Raw genomic sequence first — 24,821 nt, forward strand, 5'->3', positions numbered from 1 at the left:
GCCATAGTTTGAGGACCACTGATAGGATGCCGGGGATCTAACCCATGTCAGCTGCATTTAAGACAAATACTCTCTCTCTTCTGCACTATCTCTCTGGCCCCATCAGCAGTGGTCCTAAAAGATACTGTGAGCGTCTGGGGTGACCTTGGGAAGGTAAAAAGATCCACTTCTTGCCCAGGCACTGCAGAGGTCTCAGGACTGATGCAGCATCGGTGACCCATCCCTTGCTCTCATTCCTGATGACTGTCAGGTGTTTCCTGAATGTGGAGTCCATTGCTTCTGAGCTCAGTGTCCAGGCTGGTTCAGCCCACATGTACCTCCATTGACCTGTCAGCATTGTGGGGGCAGTGGGCCAGAGCCAGGTTCGAGAGGAAAATGGGCTTTACTTACATGCCCCACAGCACTTGAGCAGCTCAGTGAACAGAACCTTGGCCAAGGCGTCTCAGGAATGGCATCAGACTCAGCTTCTGAATCATCCTGGGAGTAAAAATCCTGTTTTTTCTAGAGATGGGAAGGCGAGTGGTGAAGGAACTCTGCTGGTTAAAACATCTTATTTGGGGGCTGGAACAATGATAGTACAGCAGGGAAGGCATTTCTTTTGCATATATCTGAACCGAATCAGATCCTTGTCATCCCATATGGGCCCTGAGCACTGTCAGGAGTGATTCCTGAATGCAGAGTCAGGAGTAACTCTGGAGCATCGCCAGGTGTGGCCCAAAAGACAAAAATAAACATCTCATAATGACCATTAGGAAGAATTCCTTACAGAAGACTCCCCCATTTTGGATACTTCTTGTTTCTTTTCTTTCATCTTCATCTGCCCAAGTTCAACGCACAAGCTGGAAGTATAGGAAAACCATCCTGGTCTTCCTCACCCTCAAAACAGAGTTGGGGCATCATATCCTGTGGGTCACTTGGTCACTCACACAGTCTTTCTCTGAGTGCCTCGTCACAGTAGTAGTGCTATAAACTAATCAGTGAAGCACTGTGGGCTTTTCTTCCTGACCGGGAGTCTGGGCTTTGCCAAGTGTGTGAGCTGCCCTATAGCTGACCTGGCCATCAAGGATGGATGGTTGGTGAAGGACTGATTGGAAACACCAGTGGAGAATTTCTTGTATTTCTGATCAACATCAGCTGGTTACAGGTGGAGGCAAAAGTCCTTTCCAGGCCTTACTTTAAGTGGCTTATGAAGCTCAGAGCCACAGCATGGGGTGGCATGTGGAATGAAGGCCTGGGGACCTGCAGCACAGGGAAAAATCAGGGGCTGATAAAATTGTGCCCCCTCCTCATCTTTATGAACCACCTGTATTTGAGGAGCTGCTGGTGCTGGTGGAGAGAAAATGGAGAGAATTGTCTCCTTCTGGAGAGTCAGAAGCAGCGTGTAAGGGACACATGGTCTGCCTCTATTCTCCTCCCAAGTCTCTGAGCCTTATGCTGCCCAGTTACTGGCAGATGTGGCATATTGAATGACAATCTCTCTGGAGCACATGCTTGATGGGAAGCTTTTCTCAAACCCAGAGGCTTCTTGAGCAATGGTGGACACAGCAAGTGATGTTTGCGGAACAGTTACAGATGACCAGCCACTTGGGGTTTATATTCCGGCCTAAGGAACCAGGCTGGGAGCCGATGAACAGGCTGAGCCCACAGAGCACAGAGCTTGAATCCTGCTAGTGCATCCTTGACCTGCTATATGGGAGGAGCTGTGAGCCAAGCCCAGTGCCCAAAACAAGAATGATACCCCACAGTATTCAGGGTTGCAGAGAGCGTGTGTTGGGGGAGGGTCACCCTGGGCAGCACTGGAAATGAGTGAGGGACCCAGGAATCTTTGAGAAGAAAACAGGACCGTGGGCTGGGGAGAGAAAAAAAAAATCAAAGAGGAGTAATATGACAAGCCTGGGAGGGCAGTGAGGAAGACTGCTGAAGCGAGATCGAGGCCAAGAGCATTCCTGGGTGAAAGGGAGGCCTGGGGGTTGGAACAGCAGAAACATCTGGAAAGAGTGAGCAGAAGGTCAAGGGAAGAAGCTTGTTTGGGGCCCTAGGATGAGAGCCCTGAATTCCCAGCAAAACCGGTTTGGGTTTGTTTTTTTGGTTTTGGTTGTGTGTTTCTTTTGCTTGTTTGTTTTTTGGCTTGATTTTTGGTTTTGGTTGTGTGTTTCTTTTGCTTGTTTGTTTTTGGTTTGATTCAGGATTTGATAGAGGATTTGTAATCTTTTTCCTGAGGGGGAAACTCTAGTTCGGTCAGGCTCCTATAATCTGCCGAGGAGCATAGCATAGCCCTAACCCTTTCTTCAGCACCCCTGCAGACCAGTTCTTGACTCTATCCTGAGCCCAGTTGGGTGGGTCTGCAGGAAACATGTGCTCACACAGCACAGCTAAAACTGTTTTAGAGGCAGAGTTGCAGAGGAGCCATTAGAGGTACATGAGGCCTCCAGCCCCAGAGAGACACTATAGTATGCCTGCAATTGCAGGTGCCAGTTAGGGAACTCGTGGATGAGGTGTGGGGATCCTTTGAGAGGGCCTACGTGATTGAGATGGGAGACCAGGGCTCATGGCTTGTGGGGGGCCCCACTGGAACTGAGAATCACTCAGCATACCCCAAGTGGACTCTTCACCTTGTGTTGATGCAGGGCACATACTTTAGGACGTTCTGCAGAGATGAGGATGGGAGATGGGGAGGCAATAGTAAGGTATTCTGGGGCCCCTGGGCGGGCTTTATGCTTGGTTTGCTGAACAGTGTATCAACAACCTACTAGCCTTTAAGTCTCTATACTCTGGTGCAAAAATAATTTTTGTTCTTTTGGTTTTGAGCCATATTTGTCAGAGCCCAGGGCTTACTCTTGCTCTGTGCTCAGAAGTCACTCTTGGCAGGCTTGGGGGACCATATGGGATGCTGGGGAATGAATCTGGGTTGGCCGTGTGCAAGGCAAACACACCCTATCCACTGTGCTATTGTTTCCACTCCAGTACAAAAATAATTTTAGTTTGTTCTTGGACCACACTCACTAGTACTTGGGAAACTCCTGGAACAGTGTTCACTCATGATCATTTCTGGGTTTTTTTTTTTTGGGGGGGGGGGAGATCATACCCAGCGGCACTTAGAGGTTACTCCTATCTCTGTGCTCAGAAATCTCTCCTGGCAGACACAGGGGACCATATGGGATGCCAGGATTCGAACAACTGTCAGTCCTGGGTCGGCTGCATGCAAGGTAAACACCCTACCGCTGTGCTCTCTCTCCGGCCCCATGTGATATTTTCTGGCTGAGGCCCACGCAGGACCAGGGCTTAAATCTGGGCTCAGGTATGCAAAGCAATGTGCTCCAGCCCATGGAGCAAACTTTCCAACCCCAGAAATAAGTTTTGCAGTACACAGTGTAGTATTCGGCAAGTAATGACATGGCCATTTGAGCTGAGAGATTCTGACTTTAAACCCTGTCCCCTGCCCCCACACTTCATGTAGTGCCAACATGTCTTCCTTGTAGACTGTTTCAGTCTGTTTCAGCTACTATAACAAGAATACCTCAGCTGGATGCCTTCAGAAGCACGGTTATTACCCCAATGTGTATGGCTTGCATTTCATACAGCTGCAGCATTCACAGGGTGATTCCCCCACTCCCCCCAAAAAATAAATTGTGAGGTTTCTTTTTTCAAGCTCACTGGATGAGGACAGCTGACTGGCTGAGTTGGGAAGGCAACAGTGTGGTGTATACAACTATGGGGTTCTTGGGAGGCCATGTTGTGCCAAGGGTTGAGTCCTCATTCCTTCTCCATCTATTTGTGACTATTTGAGACCAAAGCAATAGCACAGCAGTAGGGCGTTTGTCTTGCATGTGGCTGACCTGGGATGGATCCAAGTTCAATTCCTGGCATCCCACATGGTCCCCTGCACCTGATGGGAACGATTTCTCAACACAGAGCCAGGAGTGACTCTTGAGTGCCATTGGGTGGCCCAAAAACCTAAATAAATAAATATTTGTGACTATTTTTTGGTTGGGCTACACCCAGTGATGCTCAAGACTTACTCCTGGCTCTTTGCTCAGGCTTCACTTTGAGAGGTTCTTGGGGGACCATATGGGATGTCCAGGATTGAACCTGAGTTGGGTACATGCATGACAAGCGCCTTTCCCGCTGTACTATTGTTCCTACTCATCTATTGTTTGTTTGGTTTTTTTTTTTTTTGGAGAGTCATATCTAGCAGTATTCAGAGCTTATTCCTGGCTCTGGGTTTAGGGGTCACTTGTGGTAGTGCTCGGGGGACTGTATGGGATGCTGGGGATTGAACCCAGATTGGCTGTATGCAAGACAAACACCCTAACCATTGTGTTCTCTCTCCCATCTGCAACATGGGTCCACTGAGATGTGGATTTTTTTTTTCTTATCTGTGGTTTTTGGACCACTCCTGGCTATGCTCAAAGGCTTTTTCTGACTTTGTGCTCAAGGGTTATTCCAAGACCCATGCATCCTGTGTGCAAAGCACATGCTTAGCCTCTGTGAATTGGAATTTGATGTCTCCTTTTCCAGTTGGTCTTTAAAAAAAAAAAAGAGAAAAAAAAGCATGATTTCTTTTGATCTTGAGTTGTCACCATGGCTTTTTTTGGGGGGGAGGGGGGAGTCACACCCGGAAGTGCTCAGGGGCCACTCCTGGCTCTGTGCTCAGAAATTGCCCCTGGCAGGCACAGGGGACCATATGGGATGCCAGGATTCAAACCACCATCCTTCTTCATGAAAGGTAAATGCCTTACCTCCATGCTATCTATCTCTCCGGCCCTTGTCTCCATGGCTTTAAGTTTAACTACAAGGTCAGAGCAATAGTGCAGCTTTTGCCTTGCATGAAGCTGACTTGTGTTTGATCTTCGACATCCCGTAGGTTCCCCCAGCACTGCCAGGAGTGATTTCTGAGTGCAGAGCCAGGAATAACCCCCTGAGCATTGTATCACTGGGTGTGGCCCAGAAACCAAAAATAAAAGAATTTTTCAAAGAAGTCAGTGTAAACAGTGCCAGATGAGGTTTCCCTGATCGTCACTGGCTTAATGTACAGTCCGGATTTGCAATTCTCTTTCCTAAGACAGTATCTGAGATGTCTCTCAGTTGCGATTTAGTATCTGGGGCGAGTCTTCTGAGGATAGAAACCAAAGTATGCCATGGGGTACTGTGGCCCCCAGCCTTGCCGCCCTGTTTCTTTCTGCTCCCCTGTTTCCAATGGGGACAGGGTGTGGGGTGCCAGGAGGAGCTGATGGCTGGCAGGCTCGAAGGAGCCAAGAATAGGACCTCACCCAGAGCCGCCTGGTAACAGCCACACAAATAGAACAAATAAACGGGCTCCAAGTGGTTCCAAGCATCTCATTTCTTCTAAAAGCAGCTCTTCACCCCATTTCAGGGGAAAGCAAGCTACACAGAGCCCTGGAGACAGCAGACACACACCCCCAACTTGGTCGGGGAAGGTGCCAGGCTGATGGTGCTCCAGTGCCCATCCGTGCAGTCAAGTATAAGGAGAGAAGAGATATGACTTGTTTTTTCCTGTCTGTGCATTTGGGTACTCTCTGCAGTGCCAGCGGACTCCAGGGCACAGAGGTGCTTCTGGGTGGTTCCCTGCCAGCCATGCTGGGGGTTTGTTCCAGGTGGTGCTAAGCATTGAACCCAGGCGCTTCACTTGCAAAGCAAATGCTCAGTACACTGAGCCATCTCCCTGGCCCCTCTATAACCATTTTCCATTTTGAAACTTGTAACTCTGTGACATTTGGTACATCTGCATTGACACATCACCACCCCATGTCTGCTGCCTGAACTTTTCATCATCTCATAAAGAACACCCTCCCTTTTTTTGGTTTTGTTTTGGGGGGGAGCTATACCTGGCAGTGCTTGGGTTTGTCTTAGCTTTGTGCTCAGAAATTATTCCTGACAGGTTTGGGGGACCATATGGGAGGCTTCAAACCCAGGTCAGCCGTGTGCAAGGCAAATACCCTTCCTACTTTGCTATATCTCTCTGACCCCAGAATAAATGAAAGCCTTGAGGAGTTCTCCACTCACTCTCCCCATTTTGTTTTTTGGACTTGCCCATTCTTGGTGCCTTTCCTGGGCTGCTGTGTGAGCCTCCCTCCCTCTCTGCCTGTCCAGTAATCTAGGGTTAGACTCAGGCCATGTGTGGCTGGTGGAAACACTGCAGCCCGAGTTTCCCATCCCACCCAGGTCTGTGCCTTCCAGCTCTCACTTCTCTGGAATTGGGACCTTGAAGGAAGGTCACCGGGCCTGCTGGTCATCTGTACAACACTTAGAGAAGCCAGCAGAGTCAAGGCAGCTGCAGTGTTTTATAGTCCTATGGGCATACAGGAGTTTTTGTTTCTCCAGTGCTGGTTCTTTTCTCTGGCTCTTTACAGTATATCTAGCACACTATATTGTGTGATGTGTGGTTTTTGGAGGCATTTTCTCCTGTTCCACTGACCTTCTCTGGCTCTTCCTGGGATAAATACCTGCTCCAACAGCCCCCACAAACATCCTGGGACTTCAGCAGCTCCCCCCTAACACATTGGGACTCCAGTATCCAGCATTGCTAACGTGGGTCATCCTGTAGTAGGTCCTACACACATGTCACATTCATATACACATCATGTGATAGGACCGATATATATACCTGATGGTGAAATCTACACATCACATCATAATATCTGCACATATCACATAGTAGGACTCTACACATTACATGGTAGGATCTGACACGTCATGTAGTGGATGTCATGTTGTTGGGTTTGCATACAGCCCCTGGAAGGAGCATGTGATAGGACTCCTGTAAGGTGGGTCATGCTGTGCTTCCTCATGTGAGCACAGGAGACCCAGGGCACCCCTGTCAAAAGCACCCTCTGCTCATGACTTGGATTTTCTTTACTATAAAAACTCACCCTTGGGCCCGGAGAGATAGCACAGTGGTGTTTGCCTTGCAAGCAGCCGATCCAGGACCAAAGGTGGTTGGTTCGAATCCTGGTGTCCCATATGGTCCCCCGTGCCTGCCAGGAGCTATTTCTGAGCAGACAGCCAGGAGTAACCCCTGAGCACCGCCAGGTGTGGCCCAAAAACCAAAAAAAAACTAAAAAAAAAAAACAACTCACCCTCTTTGTCTCTGGCCAGTGGTGTAGAGCCAAGGCCAAAAGGGCAGGACAGAGGCAAGTTCCCTCCATCCCAGGGCTCCTCCAAGGGAGAAGCATGAGTTCACCTTGGGCCCCTCTTATCTCACAGCTGACGCCTTCTTCAAAGCTGCCATCAGCCTGGTCCCTGAGGTCCCCAAGTCCATCAGCGTGGAGGGGAAGACGCGGCCATCAGAGCCATTTCTGCTCGAGTTTCTCTTCAACTTCTTCTCCACTCTGCTCATAGTGCCGGTAGGTCTGGGGTTCCAGGGCTGCTGGGACCCCTCACAGCGCATCGGGTTTCCACTTACTAGTCTGCCCTGCCCATGTGCCCTGGCCTTATGCCCTAGGTGCTGGCTGGAGTTGGGGTGGGGTGGTCAGTGTAAGGATGCCCCTACTGGAGTCCAGTTCACCCACTTGCAACACTGTCCCAGTTTCCTTATCTGTGAAGTGGGGTGCTGGTGTCAGTATCTGCAGGGCCAGAGAGTAGCCCCGGACCATCACCAAGCATGAACCAAAGGTTAAATAAAAAAAAAAAGAGGGGAGGCTGGAGAAATAGTCCAGCTTGCCTTGCATGGAGCTGAACCTGGTTCCATTCCCAGCATCACTAGTGTCTCAAGCACCACTAGATATCACCACACCAAACCATTTCCTCAAAAAAGGAGGGGGCACTGTTGGGGTATGTTGTGCTCCTCATAGCATGGACAAGACGAGTGGCTTGGAGGGGCCTGGGAGCTCCAGCGGCCTAACCAGAATGGTGTCCTATTGTGCTGGTCAAAGACCCTGATGAGGCCCTGTGGAGTTCACAGGCCTCTTGATACTTGCCTCAGAGTGGCCCAGTGTCCTGGCCAGAAACAGCAAATGAGCAGTCAAAGCCTTGGCTGGCTCCTGCCGGCTCTCCCAGACAGGCCCCTTTCAAGGATTCTGGGTAGCAGTTAGGAGGAGTCCAATGGACTGAATATGGCACAGGTGGGAGCAAACGGGGAGGCCCTCTTAACCGCCCTTGCTGGAGCGCCCAGTGCCAGCTCAAGTTGGGACCTTTTCTGCCTTTGAGGGGTTTGGTTTATTTTGAAGCCACACCTGGTGATACTTAAGGCTTACTCCTGACTTTGTGTTCAGAAATCACTTACTCCTGGCAGTGCTTGAGGGATTCTATTGGGATGCTTGGGATCGAACTTAGATCGGCCACATGCAAGGAAAATGCCCTTTCCACTGTATCTCTAGTGCCACCTTTTTCTTTTTTTGAAAGATTGTGCTGGCCTTGACTCCAACATGGGCCTTTAGCCATCGAATGACGATGTTTTGTTTTCTTAGAGGGCCACTTCTGGCTCTGTGAGCAGGAGTGATTGATCCCTGACTAAGCCCGTGTGGTGCTGGGCATTGGAATTGGAATCAGTGTGGAGCAAGGCAAGCACCTTGGTAGCTGAGTGGGTTTTATAAAACCATTAGGAAACCAGTGAGCTGAGAGCACAGGACATTGTCTCTCCTGTTTGGGGGTTGGAGACAATCTCTCACCTGCCTGGGTGATGAGCAGCCTTGTGGGGATGGATACCTGCCCGCCAACCTTCACATTCTCTGTTACCCTGACTGCCTCCTGAGAGGGGCGATGACCATCTTCCTCCTCGCAACACACATACAACCCCTGGCATTTAAATGGAGTTGAAATGAAGTTCCTGGAACATTCCAATTGTTGTCTGTTTCCAAGGCGGATCATTTGATGCATTTCATGAGTGTATATTTGACCATGTGCAGAGCAGAACAAAATAACCTAGTTAGAAACAGCTGTGTGTGGAGACAGCCAGGCCGGATGGTGCTGGAAGGCTCTGGAAATGGGCAGCAGGCCTGGCAGCTCAAGGGCCAGAGTGTGAGGCTTCCAGACAGCGTGGCTCCTTGCTACAGCAGCTCCTGTAGATTTCCTTTACCCCTACAAGGGTAAGTTTAGCTGCTGTGACTCCTCACAGACCCATGATGGACATGGGGGTCCCTACCTGTCTCCCCTCATCCTTAGTGTCCCGTGTTTCTGGGAACTTGCTGTCATGTACACAGCGCAGTGCTGGGGTCACATGAGGCTTTGCTCATATGGGGCCTGTGTAATAATAATTGAGTCACACCCCAATCCTCCACTGTCTCCTTCCCCCAACAGGCCCACCCTGTGAGGCCAAGTGCCCGCTAACCCATAAGGGACAGCCTGGATGCAGTGCCCAGAGAACTCACCCCAGCCCTGCCAAATCGTGGGGGCTCTCCATGACCTCCAGAGTGTCCCCTGACCCTTCACCCCCCTGATTCATCTATCACTTGTAAGAAGTGAGGGCCAGGGGGGCTGGAGAGATAGCATGGAGGTAAGGCGTTTGCCTTTCATGCAGAAGGTCAGTGGTTTGAATCCCGGCATCCCATATGGTCCCCTAAGCCTGCCAGGAGCGATTTCTGAGCATAGAGCCAGGAGTAACCCCTGAGCACTGCCGGGTGTGACCCAAAAACCTAAAAAAAAAAAAAAAAAAAAAAAAGTGAGGGCTAGGATAGAGCCTAGGAGTTTGTTTGCAGGCTGCTGAGGACCTGGTTTGCAGGACCACCTTGGTTCTCCACATACAAAAGAGCCCCCAAAATGTCCTTTCTGTCTTCATGGATCCAACTGCTCACATGGGGCCAGGCCTGGAAGCCCCTCTCCATTGGACAGGGCAGGATCTGATTCACTCACGGTCAGCCCGGGCTCTGGCCTCTACTCAGGCCCCTCTACAAAGGGAAGAAAAAGAAACAGAAAAACCAAGGGGTTGTTGGGCACTTGAGCAGGGGATAAATAAGGTCTCCTCAGACAGCAGCCGCTGCTCTGACAAAAGCCAGAGCAGGGTTTGTGGGAGGTAGATGGGGATGACCAGGGAATGCTCATGCTGAGCATGTGTTAGCTCTGATCCTGACCCCCCCCTAGCCCTCCAGTCTGAAGGCAGTGGCCTCTGGGGGGATGTGTGGGCAAGTATGGGAGAGAAAGGGTCCTACTTAGGGAGAGGAGGGAGGGAAACCCAACACCCAACTGTTCTCCATCATCCTTTTGTGGAGTGACTGGTTCTGGCCTGGCTCATCTCATGCTCTTTTTATTTATTTCTCCTCTTTTTTTTTTTTTTTTTTTTGTGGGAACATACCCAGCAATGCCCAGCGCTTACTTTTGGACCTTCACTCGGTTCACTCCTGGTGGTGCGTGGGGTACCATATGGGATGCTGGGGATTGAGCCCGGATCAGCAAGCACCCTTCCTGCTGTCCTACTGCTCCGTCCCTACAGCCTCACTCTTATGCTGGTTTGAGAACAGAAAGGATGAATTAGGAGATGTGGTATTCAGGGGTCTTATTTCAGATCTGTTTCAGGGCCACACCTGGCAGTGTTCAGAGAATCACTCCTGGCATTGCTAGAGATGAATATATATCTCCAATAAGAAGCTATATTTGCCCTGGGGTCCTGTGTAATGACAATCTCCTGTGGCGACTCAGTGGAGGAGATGGCTTCTGTCACCTCTGCCATGAAGCCCACGGCCCTTTGTGGAAGGAACAGGACATGTTAGAAGCATGGGCATCACAGCTAGGTTGTCATTTTGTCACCACTTTCTCATTCCGGGGACCCAGAGGAGGTGGCTCCATGCTTGGAGCTGAGGAAGCGAGTCCTGGGGTACAGCCTCTCTTCCTGTTTGTTCCCACCTTCCCACGGAGACTTCATCTCCAGGACTGCAACAGAAAGCTCTGGTCTTCCGTGGGATGTTTGGGTTTGAGATCAGCTTCAGGGCAACTCTTGGCTTGATGCTCAGTAAGACCATTAGGTGGCAGGGTGCACCCCATTTGTGGTTCTGTCTCCTGCCTCCTCCTTTCCAGTGTTTCCCTTTCCTGCTTTGTTCCTAGGAAGGAGAATTGACTCTTTGCTGGTTCTTCTCCAGGATCACCCTGAGCACGGGGTCCTGTTCCTGGTGCGGGAGCTGCTCAACGTGATCCAGGACTACACGTGGGAGAGCGGCGGCGATGACAAAATCCGCCTGTACACCTGCGTGCTGCACCTGCTAGCTGCCATGAGCCAGGAGACCTTCCTCTACCACATTGACCGAGGTAAGACCTAGCCAGGCGCCTGGGAGTTGGGTTATTGGTTGGCTTTAGTTCTGGAGCCACACCCAGCGATGCTCTGAAGTTACTCCTGGCTCTACACTCAGGAATCACTCCTGGTGGTGCTCAGGGGACCATATGGGATACTTCGGATTGGCCCCAGGGTAGTCCCCTGTAAGACAAGAACCTTCCTCACTACTATCACTGGCCTTGTGCACAGGAGTTTGGAGGTGGAACCACCAGGCCGGTAGCCGGGGGCTGTGCTAACTGAATCTAGTGTTTGGGATGCTTCTGGAATGAACCCCAAGTGAACAGGCCTGAAGTAGGGACACCACAAGGATTAAGAGACAAATTGAGGTCAGATCAGTAGCACAGTAGGCAGGGCATTTGCCCTGCATGTGTCCGGGAAGGGGACCATGTTGTGCCAAAAGGGTTGAGTCTTCATTCCTTCTCCATCTATTTGTGATATTTGGGGCTGGCATGATAGCACAGCGGTAGAGCATTTGCCTTGTACATGGCTGACCTGGGACGGACCTGGTCCATCCCCTGATGATGCATCCTATATGGTTTACTGAGCCTGCCAGGAGCAATTTGAATGCAGAGCCAGGAGTAACTCCTGAGTGCCTCTGTGTATGACTCAACAAACACCCCCCCCCCAAAAAAAAAAAGGAGAAAAGACTAATAGGGCCAGAGTGATAAGACAGGGAAGGTGCTTGCCTTGCACTTGGCTGGCCCAGGTTTGATCCCCCAGCATCCCTTATAGTCCCCAAGTCCTGCCAGGAATAGCCCTGGAGCATCACTGGGTATGGCCCCCCCAAAAAAGAAGAGAAAAACCATGGGGCTCTAGGGTTCACAACCTCATAGACTGAGAGCCCTGACTCGACTCCCCGTACCTACCATGTTTATTGCTTAGAAGCTGGAATCCTTGGGAGGAAGAACATTCCTTGGTGAGGTGCTTAACTTACTCTCTCCCAGCTAGACTTTTACACAACTCAGGGCCTTAGTATATCCAGACAAACATCCACATAATGGGCTTTCTCAAGGGAAGGCTCTTCCCTGAGGGGGAGCAGAGATAGAGCAGTTACAAGGCCCACCTTCAAGTCAGAGCCTCTGGGTTTAAAAAGCCCATAAACTGCCCACTCTGAGGGGGCTCTAAGCCCATTCAGTGACTGCCTCGGAACCTCCCCTTCTTTCCCTTCCATCAAAGGGTGATGTTAAAGACCTCTCCTCCTGGATCTCTGGCTCGAACCCTCTGGCAGTGTTGACTGCCTGGGTCTGGAGTCAGGCCTCTCCCTTTGCCTGCCATTCTTTCCCAGCAAGCCCAACAAAACCTCACTCTTCTTCTGTTTCTCAGTTGACTCCAACGACAGCCTTTATGGTGGAGACACAAAGTTCCTGGCCGAGAACACCAAGCTGTGTGAGACAGTGATGGCACAGATCCTTGAGCACCTGAAAGCCCTCGCCAAGGACGAGGTGGGTGCCCTGTGACTTAACAGTCATCCATGCACCCTATCACTTTTCCATCTCCCCAGCCTTTGCTCCTGCTCCTCTAGACCAGGGAAAGATGCATCTTGGGCTGTTCCAGCTCATTCTTCAGTCTCAGTTCCTGAGGAACTACTTGGAAGGTCCCTGACCTGCACCTTTCTGCTTCTTTTCCTGGGTGCTGGGCTCATGATCCTGCCCAAACCAGCAAGTGCGTGTGTGCTTGTCTGCCATCCCTGCTAAAACTGCAGCTCCGGAGAGAAGCCTTGAACCCCAGCCACCTGTCAACCCTGATGCTGGGCCTCTGGGTTTATCACGTTACTCCCTGAGAGGATCTCGGGATACCCATGCCACAGAAGTTAGAGTGTACAAACCGAGCCACACTTTAGCACTTTATACCCCTGTGTGTGTGTGTGTGTGGGGGGGGGTTGTCGTGTCATCAGATACCTGAGGCTCTGCACCCCCCATCCCACCTGGAACTGTTCCTCTGTGCTCTGATTCAACGTGCCCTCAGCCCCTTCTTGTACTGCAGAATGTGGCGTCTATTTTGGCCGCACTGATATGGGGCAGCTGTCCCCTCTGCGTCATGTCCCCGACTCTTCACCTTTAAGACAAATCCTGTGATGGGGATGCCATGTCTGGCATTTTCAGTTTTCCCTGGTCACCAGCTTGGGAGCAGATTGCTTGGTGTTCAGGATTGTTCCTGGCCAAGGTTCAAGCACAAGAATTGACACCCAGCCTCTTTACTCCCAGTTGCACTGCAGAGAGCCAGAGGGCAACTCTGGGTCTGTGAAGAGCCTTCCCAGCCCCCTGGGATGGTTTCTTCTGAGTGCATCCCCACACTTCTGCTGCACCTCCAGGGATGTGCTCATGGGAGGCAGAGATGAACGCTTTGTAACAGTTCCTCAAATGGGTGGGCCTGTTATTCCAAAGGGGAAAATGACACCAACAGTGGGGGGGACACTGCATAAAACTCAGGGCCCAATGTGAGGTCTGGAGAATCAGGTTTGGGGGAAGAAGGAAACTGTTTCCCCCACCCATCATTGCCTTCCTACACCCAGATTGTTGCCTGGAGCTCTGCAAGGTGCAAACCCACCAGATTGAGCCCATGCCCTGGCCCCTTCTCTCTCTCCAGGCCCTGAAGCGTCAGAGCTCGCTGGGCCTGTTGTTTTTCAACAGCATCTTGGCACACGGCGACCTGCGCAACCACCGGCTCAACCAGCTCTCTGTCAGCCTGTGGCACTTGGCACAGCGGCATGGCTGTGCTGACCCCCGGATCATGGTGAGGTGCCAGTCAGGGGTTCTGGGAAACTGAGTGTGCAGCTGTTTCAGACTGCCTGCGGCCTTAGCTTTCATTCCTTCTACAAAGGTACCAGACCCCAAGTTCTAGAACAGAGAAAATCCCACACATACCAACATTCAGATCATATTGAGCAACCCACAAATAGAATTTTCTTGAGGACAGCTCCCAAGTGTGGCAGAATCCCTGGAAGCCTCAGCTGGCCAGTCAGTACTGAGTGTTTGGGGTGGAGGGAGGAGGGGGAAGCAGAGGGTGGCAGGGCCACCTCGGTTGTGTTCAGGGGCTTTACAATGCTGGAACTGAGGCTCCATCGTAGTACATGTAAAGTGTGTCCCCTCAATACCTGAACTCTCTGTACCTCTTGAACTTATTTTTGCGGGGAGGAGTTGAGCCATAGTGGTCAGGCTACTCCTGACAGCGTTCAGAGGAACCCTTATAGTTCTGTGGATTCAAACTTAGGTCGGCCTCATACAAGGCTGCACTTTCCCTGTTGTATTCTCTCTGGCCCTCGCCAAAATAACTTTTAAAGGAGTGTAACGGAAGCAACTTGCTTTCCTTTCCATGACTTTCAGAAGACATAACCTGCCCTCTGGTGAAAAGCTTGAAACCCACTCAATGGCCCATTACTGATCTGAGTACCAAGATTATGACCCAGAAGGAAGACATGTGTCTTTTTCCTCCTAGGTGAAAACTCTGGAATATATCAAGCAGCAAAGCAGACAACCAGGGATGGCTCATCTGACAGAGCTAGCCCTCAGGCTGCCCCTGCAAACTAGGACCTGAACTGAGGCTGGCATAGGCCCAGGGGCAAGCCCCAAGGCATACTTAGAGCAACCCACACCCGTGCAATTCTGTGGCCTGATCCACCTAGAGCTTCAGGAGCTGGGTTGCCCTGTGGACTTTTCCTGTCTTCGAAAGCTTGGATCAGTCTCAGACTATGCCAAAGGATGGCAGGAGAAAGGGGGTGTCTAAAGTGAGGTGCCTTGTGGTTTCTGGAAGTGAATAAACCTGAAGGAATGTGTTAACATTTGTGCTGATCTTTGTGGACACTTAGGCCCCAGACACCAATGTGCTGTATGTCTAGGACCATGAACCACCCCATGGGAAGCTGGTGGATTTTTCTCTGTTCCCACTGTCTGATTCCAAGAAAGGAAGAGCATTTAGTAGTTACTGGTGACAACAGCCTAGAATTCTAATACCCTGAACTCTTGAGAGCCTCACAGCGGACATACTTGCATTCGTTCCATCTACCCTGGGAAAGGCATGTTAAATGTAAACATCTGGCACTACAAGACTGATTTAAATTTACTGGTATATCCAACACCTTCACTCTCCAAATCATTGCCTCAACCACCCCTATTGCCCTATATGAAAACTCAGAAAGCATTGGGGACCCAGAGAGTCTCAAAGTGGTCTTTATTTCACCCAATTATTTCCATAATAGTTTCTTGTGACCTTTATTTTAAAAACCAGAGTCCTTGTGAGGGACCACACTCAGTGGTACTCAGTGTTTACTTTTGGCTCTGCGCTGAGGTATCATTCCTGGTGGGGTTCACAGAACCATATGGGATGCCAGGATCAAACCCAGGTGCCTCACCTGTACTGTCTCCAGCAGTAATGTTGGGGCCAGGTCACCTTTTGGAATGTGAAATGCTGTATGAGCTGGAGACTCCAGGAGTTGCCATGCCTTGGCCTCCTGGTATCTCACTAAATATTCAACCTTGCACCAAATCCCGAACAAATTCCAAGCTTAGCCCCCGAGGGAGAAGGAAAAGTAAGGCTGGCTCAGGAACCAATTTCTGCAGCAGAGCAAGTGCAGGCCCACCTACTGGGCTCAGAGTCAGGCACCTTTGCCAGCAGCGGATGAGACAGGGCAAGATGATGAACCTGTTGCAGTTCACCCCTCAAGCCACTTCCTGCTGGAAGAGTTTATCTGGTAAGAAACTTCCATCCTGGGGCCAGGGTAAACCTTGGATGTGGCACTCCCTGGTTCGATCATGTAGTCCCCTCAGCCCAACTAGGGCTCACACCTAGGCAGAGCCAATAACAGCCCCAGCACCATGGGGTGTGGCCCCAAAACCAACAACAAAAAAGAAAGTTATATTTCTTTCATCAAAAGACAGTTGAGGGGCCGGAGATAGCATGGAGGTAAGGTGTTTGCCTTTCATGCGTGAGGTCATCGGTTCGAATCCCGGCGTCCCATATGGTTCCCCGTGCCTGCCAGGAGCAATTTATGAGCCTGGAGCCAGGAATAACCCCTAAGCACTGCCGGGTGTGACCCAAAAACCACAAAAAAAAAAAAAAAAAAAAAAAAAGACCTTTTGGGCCTGGAGATAGCACAGTGGCGTTTGCCTTGCAAGCAGCCGATCCAGGACCAAAGGTGGTTGGTTCGAATCCCGGTGTCCCATATGGTCCCCCGTGCCTGCCAGGAGCTATTTCTGAGCAGACAGCCAGGAGTAACCCCTGAGCACCGCCGGGTGTGGCTCCCCCCCCCAAAAAAAAAAAAGACAGTTGAGGGAGCCAGAGAGATAGCACAGCAGTAGGGCATTTGCCTTGCAAGCAGCTAACCCAGGATCAATGGTGGTTTGAATTCCAGCATCCCATATGGTCCCCCAAGCCTGCCAGGAGCGATTTCTGAGTATAGAACCAGTAGTAACTCCTGAGCACCGCTGGGTGACACCCCCCCCCCCCCAAAAAAAAAAAAAAGACGAATCTTGATGGTCATCCTGAACAAAAAGTCCCTGGAAGGGACAACAGAGCAGTGACTCAGGAACTTGGCCAATGAAGTTGGGGATGAGCTAGATCTCTTCACTCCTGAAGCTGTTTCCTTATCTATGAGATGGGGAAACTCATAAGCACCGGTTCTGTGTAAAGGGAAGTGAGAAAGTTTTCTCCTCAGGATATGTCCAGAACATTGGAAGTTCCCATTCAGCACTCTGAGGAGCTCAGCCTGTGGTGCTCCAGAGAAAGGGATAGGCACCAGAGGCCTTTGAGCCTCCCTGGCCCATACCTAGGCACATCACACCACGTTGTCTTTGCATTTTCTCAAGGCTTGGCTCGGGCCACCAGCCAGACACCTAATAAAAGTGCTCTGAGGAAGGTGGACAAACACTAGTTTAATCTTCAAACTTGATGGACCGAGAGCCGTGCCTGTCGATGTAAAAGACCTTGGCAGGGGGTGAGTAGCCCAGGCCAACACCGCGCCTGCTACCCCAGCCCAGAGCACGGTCGTAGTCCTGCTGCAGGTGTCGCTGCAGCGATTCAGCTGCACGCCGGTTCATCGCCATGTTGGTTCGGCCCATCACGTTGCGGGCACGGTTGAAGGAAGGCGAAAGGTTTTTCAAGCCACCCATAAGTTTGAAAAATTTCAGTCTCTTCTCATCAGTATCGAATTCAGCGGTATCCCACTGGCTGAAACGGGTTTCCTGCATGGGGAGAGCAGGCAGTTATATTAACTGGCTCTCCTGCTCTGGTCCAGCAGGAGGCTCCCAGGGAGGGATGCTCCTGGGAGTGCCCAGGGTGGTTTCACAGACTGTTAGAGGGTCACCAAGAAGGTCAATGTCCCAAGTGACTGCGGGGACATTGAGATAAGACTTGACTGGGACACAAGCTTAATGGAACATTAATGGTAAGCCAGCACCAGACCGCCCAAGCTGCCTGTGTGCTGTGCTCCTGCAACACTAAAGTCAACTCAGCACCTTTCACCTACTCAGCACTCTCACCTCACTCCAATTCCCCCCCCCCCCTTTTTTTTTTGGTTTTTGCCCTGAGTGGCAGCACTCAGGGTTACTTCTGGCTCTATGCTCAGAAATTGCTCCTGGCAGGCTCGGGGAACCATATGGCATGCTGGCATTTAAACCACCGTCCTTCTGCATGCAAGGCAAATGCCTTACCTCCATGCTATCTCACCAGCCCCACCTTACCCCAATTCTAACCTCACTCTAGCCCCTTCACTTCACTCAGGTCATCCCCATGACTCTGCACTGTGCCCACGGATGGGAGAGAAGTGATGGGCTGAGTCCCCTTTCATAGGTATAGAAACAGGCTTGATGGTGGTTCGAATTCCGGTATCCCATATGGTCCCCCGTGCCTGCAGGAGCAATTTCTGAGTGTAGAGCCAGGAGTAACCCCTGAGTGCTGCCAGGTGTGACCCAAAAACCCAAAAAAAAAAAATAAAAGAAAGAATGAGGTGGAGGGTCAGAGGGTCTCAGGTGACACGAAAGGCCCCTTTTGCTGCCCCTTTGCCTCAAACCCAACCTGTGAAGCCCCATGGGACAATGAAGCTACTCCAACCTTGGCTCCCACTGGAACAGCCCCTCAGGGTCAGCTCTCTTTAGCCTGAGTCAGGGCCCTGCCTGGCTATGTAGGACATGTTCCCCAGGACTCCCCATGAGTCCAGAACCAGCAGGTAGCTGCAATGAATGGGGTGATTGGTCCCTCGGTCCTGCTGCTTTCCCTCCTTGAGGCCGGGCCAGGGGCTCCCAGAAACTCACCTGCCAATGGTACTGGCTGGAGTCGGAAGTTTCTGTCTTGCCTGACTCCCGGTCAATCTCTTCCTGCAGGGCTTTGCGCCTCACCTGAGCAGGGAAAAGGGGAGCAGAGAGGGCGCTGGGGGCATGAACCCCTCAGTGGGGACGGGGCACACCTGAGGGGAGAACAAGCAGCTTTGGGGGCAAAGGGAGCAGGGAGGCCTTTGCACATGCTGCTTTACCACCTGTTAGCTCTAGAGTTCCAGAAAAACTCTGCCCTAGAAACAGGCACATTGCTGTGGAACCTTTGCTGTTCCACGAAGCCCTGGGTCAGAGCCATGTGGGGTGGGAAAGGCCCTGAGGTGCTGTCACCTGCAGAAGCTGAGCTTCCCAGTGACAGTCTCATGTTCTAGAAAGAGAATAGGCTGAAGCACCAGGCATAGGCGGGTGATGCCCCTCTCTGGCTATACTGTCCTTGAGTCTCTGATGTATGACCCAGTAGCAATACGACACTGGGGGTTCAAAAGGAGAAGCAGGAGCCCAAAGAGAAGCCGGTGGTGCCCACATACAGGAGACAGGAAGGATCGCTGAAAATGCTGAGGGAAGCTAGGGAAGCCTCTGGCAACCACCAGGGTTGAATCTTCCACCTCCTTCCTCATCCACTAAAGAATTTGAGGCCAACGTGCCAGCAGGAGAGGAACAAGGGGAAGATAATGAGAAAGGAGAAGACGGGAAATGGGAAAGGAGAAGATGAAACCAAAGTGCCAGCAGGAGAGAAACAGGGGGAAGATAATGAGAAAGGAGAAGACGGGAAATGGGAAAGAAGATGCAAAAGCAGCTGAGGGCGGCAGTGACAATGCAGTGGGCATGGTACTGGCCTTTAGGAAGCAGACTGATTCCCTAGCTTCCCAAACCTTGCCAAGAGCGGTTGGTTGATCTAAGCACAGAACCAGGACACCACTAGGTGTGACCCTAAAATAAACAAAAACAAACAAACAAACAAAATGCAAAAATGGCTCCCAGTGAGAAATCAGGCCTGCAAGAGCTTGTCTCATAACCCTAAATTCAGAGACAAGATGTCCCCATAGAGGGACAGGCCACTGGGCTGCAGTCAATGCCACTACTAGACGGTTCTGACCCTTTTAAAAATGCACAATCCAGTTTCGTGACTTGTGGGAAAGAAAGCATGAGAACAGAAAGTGTTCCTTAAGTTAACAGAGCAAACACCCGAAAGGATCAGGCATTTCCTGAGACCCCCATGCATGTCACACTGTGGCTGAGTGAGACCCAGTGCATATACACAGAGTATTAGACACAACCCCCCACCAAGTGCTGTGGGGCCCATGCCTGGGTCTGTGCTGTGACCTCGCCTAGAGGCCCTCAATCCTATACTAGGCCACACTATACTTAAGGGAGCCCCCCACAGTCCCCAAGGGGGCAGCTATTAGTATGGCTATCCCCATCATATCCTATTCCCCTCTCTGCCCTTGTGGGGCTCCTACGATTGCCATCAGGGAACAGGGCATGCCATACTGAGGGTCCCCCAGCCCCACCAGCAAGCCCAGGATCCTCAAAAGGGCCAAATCCCACAAAGCCCCATGGAGGATGCACTATTGATGGGCAGTGCTGAGATTGGCTAAGACAAGGTCACCTGGGAGGAGGGGGTCACTCACTCAGGAAGTATGAAGGTTATCCCAGGGTCATCAGGGATTCCAGACGCAGAGCTTACCTGGTCAATGTGCATCTCGTCCATGTTCCCCTTCTTTTCCGACACCACCTCCAGATCTGGGTCGGGATCCTGCAAGTCGGGATCCTGCATGACAGAACATCGGTGTGTATGTGGGGGAGGATATAATGTAGTGGGATGTGCGTGGTTATGTGTATATGTGTGTGTGTGAGGGGCAAACATTCCATAAGGATCAGCACCCCCCTAAAGCCCCTGACACCCTCTCTTTGGGAATGTCCCCCAATTCCTCTCTATTAAAACATCTCTGGCTACGGGCTGAAGAGAGTATGGAGGTAAGGCATTTGCCTTGCATGCAGAAGGTCGGTGGTTCAAATCCCGGCATCCCATATGGTCCCCTGAACCTGCCAGGAGTGATTTCTGAGCGTAGAGCCAGGAGGAACCCCTGAGTGCTGCCGGGTGTGACCCAAAAATCAACCAATCAATAAAACGAAACATCTAGCTGAAAGTAAAGGAGACTCAAAGGGGGCCAAGTAGCCTCCCTAGAGGGCATCCTGACCTGTGGGCCTAGGCAAGCACCACCTCTCTGCACACTGGTCCACCAGCCCACAGTAAATCAGCAGAGAGGAACCAGGCCCACCTGCAGTGGTGGATTACTGCCAACAAACTGACCGTGCAGCCTCCTAACTTGCATCCTTTCCCCCACAGGCTCCCCTATCCCCATCACTTGAACAACCTTGCCTCTGCCGCCTGCCTCACTCGTCCCGTTAGACTCAACACAACAGTACCTAGAGCTTTCCTCTCCCTATAGGATTGTGAGAACCCCCACCCCTTAAAAATAGAGTTCACCATGGGCAGGGTCATCTGAAAAACCTGTTCCCATTTGCCTGTATCCTCCAAGCAGACCAGGAGACAATTGGCACTCGTCACCCTGAGGGACTGTCCCTTTCTGGAGTCCCCTGCATGAATCCTTGGATGCAGCCAGACTTGAAGCAGCTTCAGAGCTATGATTCTTTTCAGTTCAATGCCACGTGGTGCAAAACTCCCCTCCTCAAAACGAACAAAACTTCCACCTCGTGCCTGCAGCCCCACAGCTCCCATCCTTAACTAGGACACTCACCTCCCCCTCCTGCTGAGGTTCTTCTATTACAGTGCTCTCCTTCCTTTTCTTCTTTTTCTTTCGCTTCTCAACCAGCTCCTCCAGGCCCGCCAGCTCGACCTTCTCTTTAGTCTTCTTCATCTTCTTCTTGGTCAGGACCTTGGGGCCATCTCCAATGGGAATGGACTCTGAGGTCTCCACTCTGGCTAGCTTCTTCTTACTGCCTTTCCTCGGGCTGCCATCCAGGGCCCGGGTGCGCCGGGAGTGGCCAGGCCCAGGCTCCCCATCCAGGCCAGCCGCCCCCTTTTTCTTCCGCTTCAACTTGCTGCTTCCCCGCGGGCTGCCCTGCTTCCGTTTCTGGCCCCACACCATGGACTCATCACCAGCCACCCCAGGCACTGTGTACATGGCATCGCCCGCCTCGCAGAGCCAGGTGTCCCGGCCCACATAGACATCGGATGCAGGCGATTTCTTCTTCTTGTGCTTTTTCAGCTTCTTGCTGCACAGCTCCTCACTCTGCCGGGCATCTGTGGCCTTTGCACGGGAGTCAGGGGATATGGCTAAGGACCACAGTGACTTTCTTTTCTTCTTTTTCTCCCCGCTGGCCAGTTCAACCCTCCTGGGGCTGGAAGCCTTGGGGCTGGGGGCCTTGGTGCGGCGACCTAGTAACTCGGGAGTCAGGGGCTCCCCGCAAAGGACACTACCCTGGCCTTTCTTTTTCTTCTTTTTCTTTGTCAGCGGTGTCTCCAGGCCCTGAGCCCGGGCCCCACTCTTGGTGGGGGAAGGCGACCGGGAGTGCAGGAGCGCAGAGAGGTAATTGCTACTGTCCAGCACAGAGCACTGAGTCTCGGGGTCTTTCACCACCTTCTTCTTTTTCTTCTTCTTTTTCTCTGGGAGCCCCAGGCCCAGATCTCCATTGTGGGTCTTGGTGATCATGACTAGAAAGAGGAATGGAGACAGTTTAGCCCTCATCGAGAGCAGAATGGGCATAAGCACGAGGGATTCAGGGAGAAAGTAAAGGGTGATGATGCCCTGCAAAGTGACCGCTGTGGAGAGAAGGAACCGATACCCCCCCAAGCCTGCTGAGTCCCCTTTCCACCCTCCCTCCACCCAAGGATGCACCTGCAATCAGGGTGTTACCCCTGGCACTACCCCTTTCTCTGGCTGAAGGGGACAACCACCTCAACTGGGCCCCCATTCCCATCCCTGGTAGTAGATGTGGCACAAGGCACCCCTTGCCTCGGTTCCTCTAAATAACTCTCTACTCAGATTCTGAAAACTGATGTTCCATCGCAAGGAACCAGCCAGCAAGATGTGGGCATAAGTGATACTTATAATGGACACTCTGGGCCTCAATTTTCCTACCCATCAAATAGAAGTTATGGGGCCAGAGATAATACGGGGGTGGGTGGGTAGGACACTTGCCTTGTAGGCAGCCAACTCCAGTTAAATCCCCAGCACAACTGGTGCCCCTGAGCACAGCTGGGGCCAGAAGTAGACATGGTCAGTTAGCCCAGCTGGATGTGACCCAAATCACCCCACCCTAAAACACAACAAAGAGGTTAAAAAAATCAGAGCAAGGTGGGGTGCAGAAAGTCACATCCAAGTGTTTCACTGAAGCATTCATTTACAGCTTAACTGCCACTGAGGCAAACAGAAACCCAGACTGCTAGGGTATTTTTTTTTTTAGCTACACCCAACAGTGTGCAGAACCAATTTCTAGGTCTGCACCCACAAATTACTCCTGGTGGTGCTCAGGGGGACCATACTGCATGCCAGCGATGAAAGCCAGGTGGGCAGTGTGCAAGGCAAATGCCCTTCCCACTGTACTATAGGCCCAGCCTCTCATGCCTCCTGTTTTATTTTTTTATTTTTTTTTTTTTTTGGTTTTTGGGCCACACCCGGTAACGCTCAGGGGTTACTCCTGGCTATGCGCTCAGAAGTCGCTCCTGGCTTGGGGGACCATATGGGACGCCGGGGGATCGAACCGCGGTCCGTCTCCTAGGCTAGCGCAGGTAAGGCAGGCACCTTACCTCCAGCGCCACCGCCCGGCCCCATCCTCCTGTTTTAAGAGTTGGGGCAACACCCAGCAAAGCTCAGAGGTCATTCCATGCTCTGTACTCAGGAACTCTCTCATGGGAATCAAAAGAGGATGGGCAGCCTGCCTGTCCTGTCTCTCCAGTCCTTGAGAAGGGCTAGGGCCTACAGCTCTTGTCAGCAGCTTCTCCCTCACCACCAACCAGTGATTCCTGATCATTGATGGTCGGAGGCTGGGCCATCGGCTTCTCCAGTGGCTCTCCACAGTCAAAGCACAGCCAAACCACACCACACCGTGTTGGAAGCAGCCCTGCTGAGGAACTGATCCTCCCCTGGCCCCAAGCCTGAGGTCCAGGTGCAGCCATCACCCACTCCTATCCAGACTTCTCCAGAATCCCCTAAGGCTGATTCTAGACCAGGCACAAAACAGGGCCTCAATCCTCCCAGCACCAATTGACGATAGGAAGGTCAGGAACAAAGGCGCTGAAACTCCTACCCAGGCGCCAGAGGATGGATGGCGCAGGGGTTGGTTCATCTGTGCACGGGGAAGGTGGCCTATTCTTATTCAGTCTCCTGCAGAGGGGGCTGAGTAATCTCCAGCACTCACCAGGAATGGCCAGAGAGGTCGACTAAGATTGGCCAGGATGGGACCCCTGAGCACACAGCTCATCCTTCAAATAATAGCAAAACAGGCCACTGAGAAGGAAACATTTTGTCCCCAGCAGGGGACAAATGCCAGGGTCTGGGCAGAAAGAATAAGAGCAGCTGAAGCTGTGGCAACGAACTTTTGTGGCCCAGAAACAGGACCAAAGAAACGATGCTGGGATGCTACAGACAGGGTTGCCTGGGGCAGATGCTGAGACACCCCAGTAAAGGTATCTGATGAACTGGGGGGAGGGGGGTGTATGGCGTTAGAGGGGTTTAGCTGATCCCTTGGGCAGAAACTTAGGAAGATCCGACGAGGCCATCAGACCTGGAGCCGACGCCAAGAATTTGGTGGCACTAAAGTGAGAGAGCATTCTGGAGAAGTTAGGTCGGGGGCGCCCCGCGGGTGTCAGGGTGGCAACCTAAAGAAAGAGAACAGAGCGGCGACGGGGCAAGATCCACTGCGTCTCCTGCAAATGCAAACCCTTTCTGCCAACGACAGCGCTTCCGAAACCCGAGGATCCTCGCTGGGGCAGTCCCAAACGCCGGCGGGCAGGGATTACCCCAAACTAACGTGGATTAAGATCCGGATCCCTAGCAGTCCTGGGGGGGGGGGGGTCATCAACAGGCCCTTCCTCCCTCCCACGCGCGATCGCGGGGCTGTCCAAGCTGCGGGACACACACAGGGCCAACAGACCAGCCCCTCGGAGGCTCAGCCGCCCCTCGGCCTCTGCACAAAGCCAGGCGATGGCCGCGATGGCGCGGGAGAACTCGACTCGACTCGACTCGACTCGACTCACCAGCCGGCCCCGCTTCCCCGGCCGCACGTGCGAGCGCGGCCCGCCGTGACCCGGAAGTCAATAGTGCGCCGCCGCAGGCCCGCCCCCTCGACGCGCGACTTCTTCCGGGTCGCGTCCA

At 52.0% G+C, this 24,821-nt stretch overlaps 2 protein-coding genes across 3 annotated transcripts in view; one reads left to right on the plus strand and one right to left on the minus strand.

The window, feature by feature from the left end:
- The window catches only part of VPS35L (VPS35 endosomal protein sorting factor like), a 66,312-nt gene extending 51,363 nt beyond the window's left edge, over positions 1-14,949 (plus strand). For both annotated transcript variants that reach the window (XM_049789098.1, XM_049789097.1), the window contains 5 exons: positions 7,225-7,364; positions 11,028-11,193; positions 12,542-12,660; positions 13,805-13,951; positions 14,654-14,949. In XM_049789098.1, the coding sequence (XP_049645055.1) occupies positions 7,225-7,364; positions 11,028-11,193; positions 12,542-12,660; positions 13,805-13,951; positions 14,654-14,752 (671 nt within the window). In that variant the 3' untranslated portion in view covers positions 14,753-14,949. The remainder of the gene's footprint in view (positions 1-7,224; positions 7,365-11,027; positions 11,194-12,541; positions 12,661-13,804; positions 13,952-14,653) is intronic.
- Positions 14,950-16,761: 1,812 nt separating this feature from the next.
- KNOP1 (lysine rich nucleolar protein 1) lies at positions 16,762-24,737 on the minus strand. The gene is made up of 5 exons (XM_049789171.1): positions 24,704-24,737; positions 21,243-22,159; positions 20,168-20,251; positions 18,463-18,546; positions 16,762-17,394 (listed from the first exon to the last, which is right to left on the minus strand). The coding sequence occupies exons 2-5, from the start codon at positions 22,155-22,157 to the stop codon at positions 17,086-17,088; spliced, it is 1,392 nt and encodes a 463-aa protein (XP_049645128.1). The 5' UTR covers positions 22,158-22,159; positions 24,704-24,737; the 3' UTR covers positions 16,762-17,085.
- Positions 24,738-24,821: the final 84 nt, after the last annotated feature.

Source organism: Suncus etruscus, chromosome 15 (genome assembly GCF_024139225.1).
Source record: "Suncus etruscus isolate mSunEtr1 chromosome 15, mSunEtr1.pri.cur, whole genome shotgun sequence".
In the NCBI taxonomy this organism is placed as follows: Eukaryota; Metazoa; Chordata; class Mammalia; order Eulipotyphla; family Soricidae; genus Suncus; species Suncus etruscus.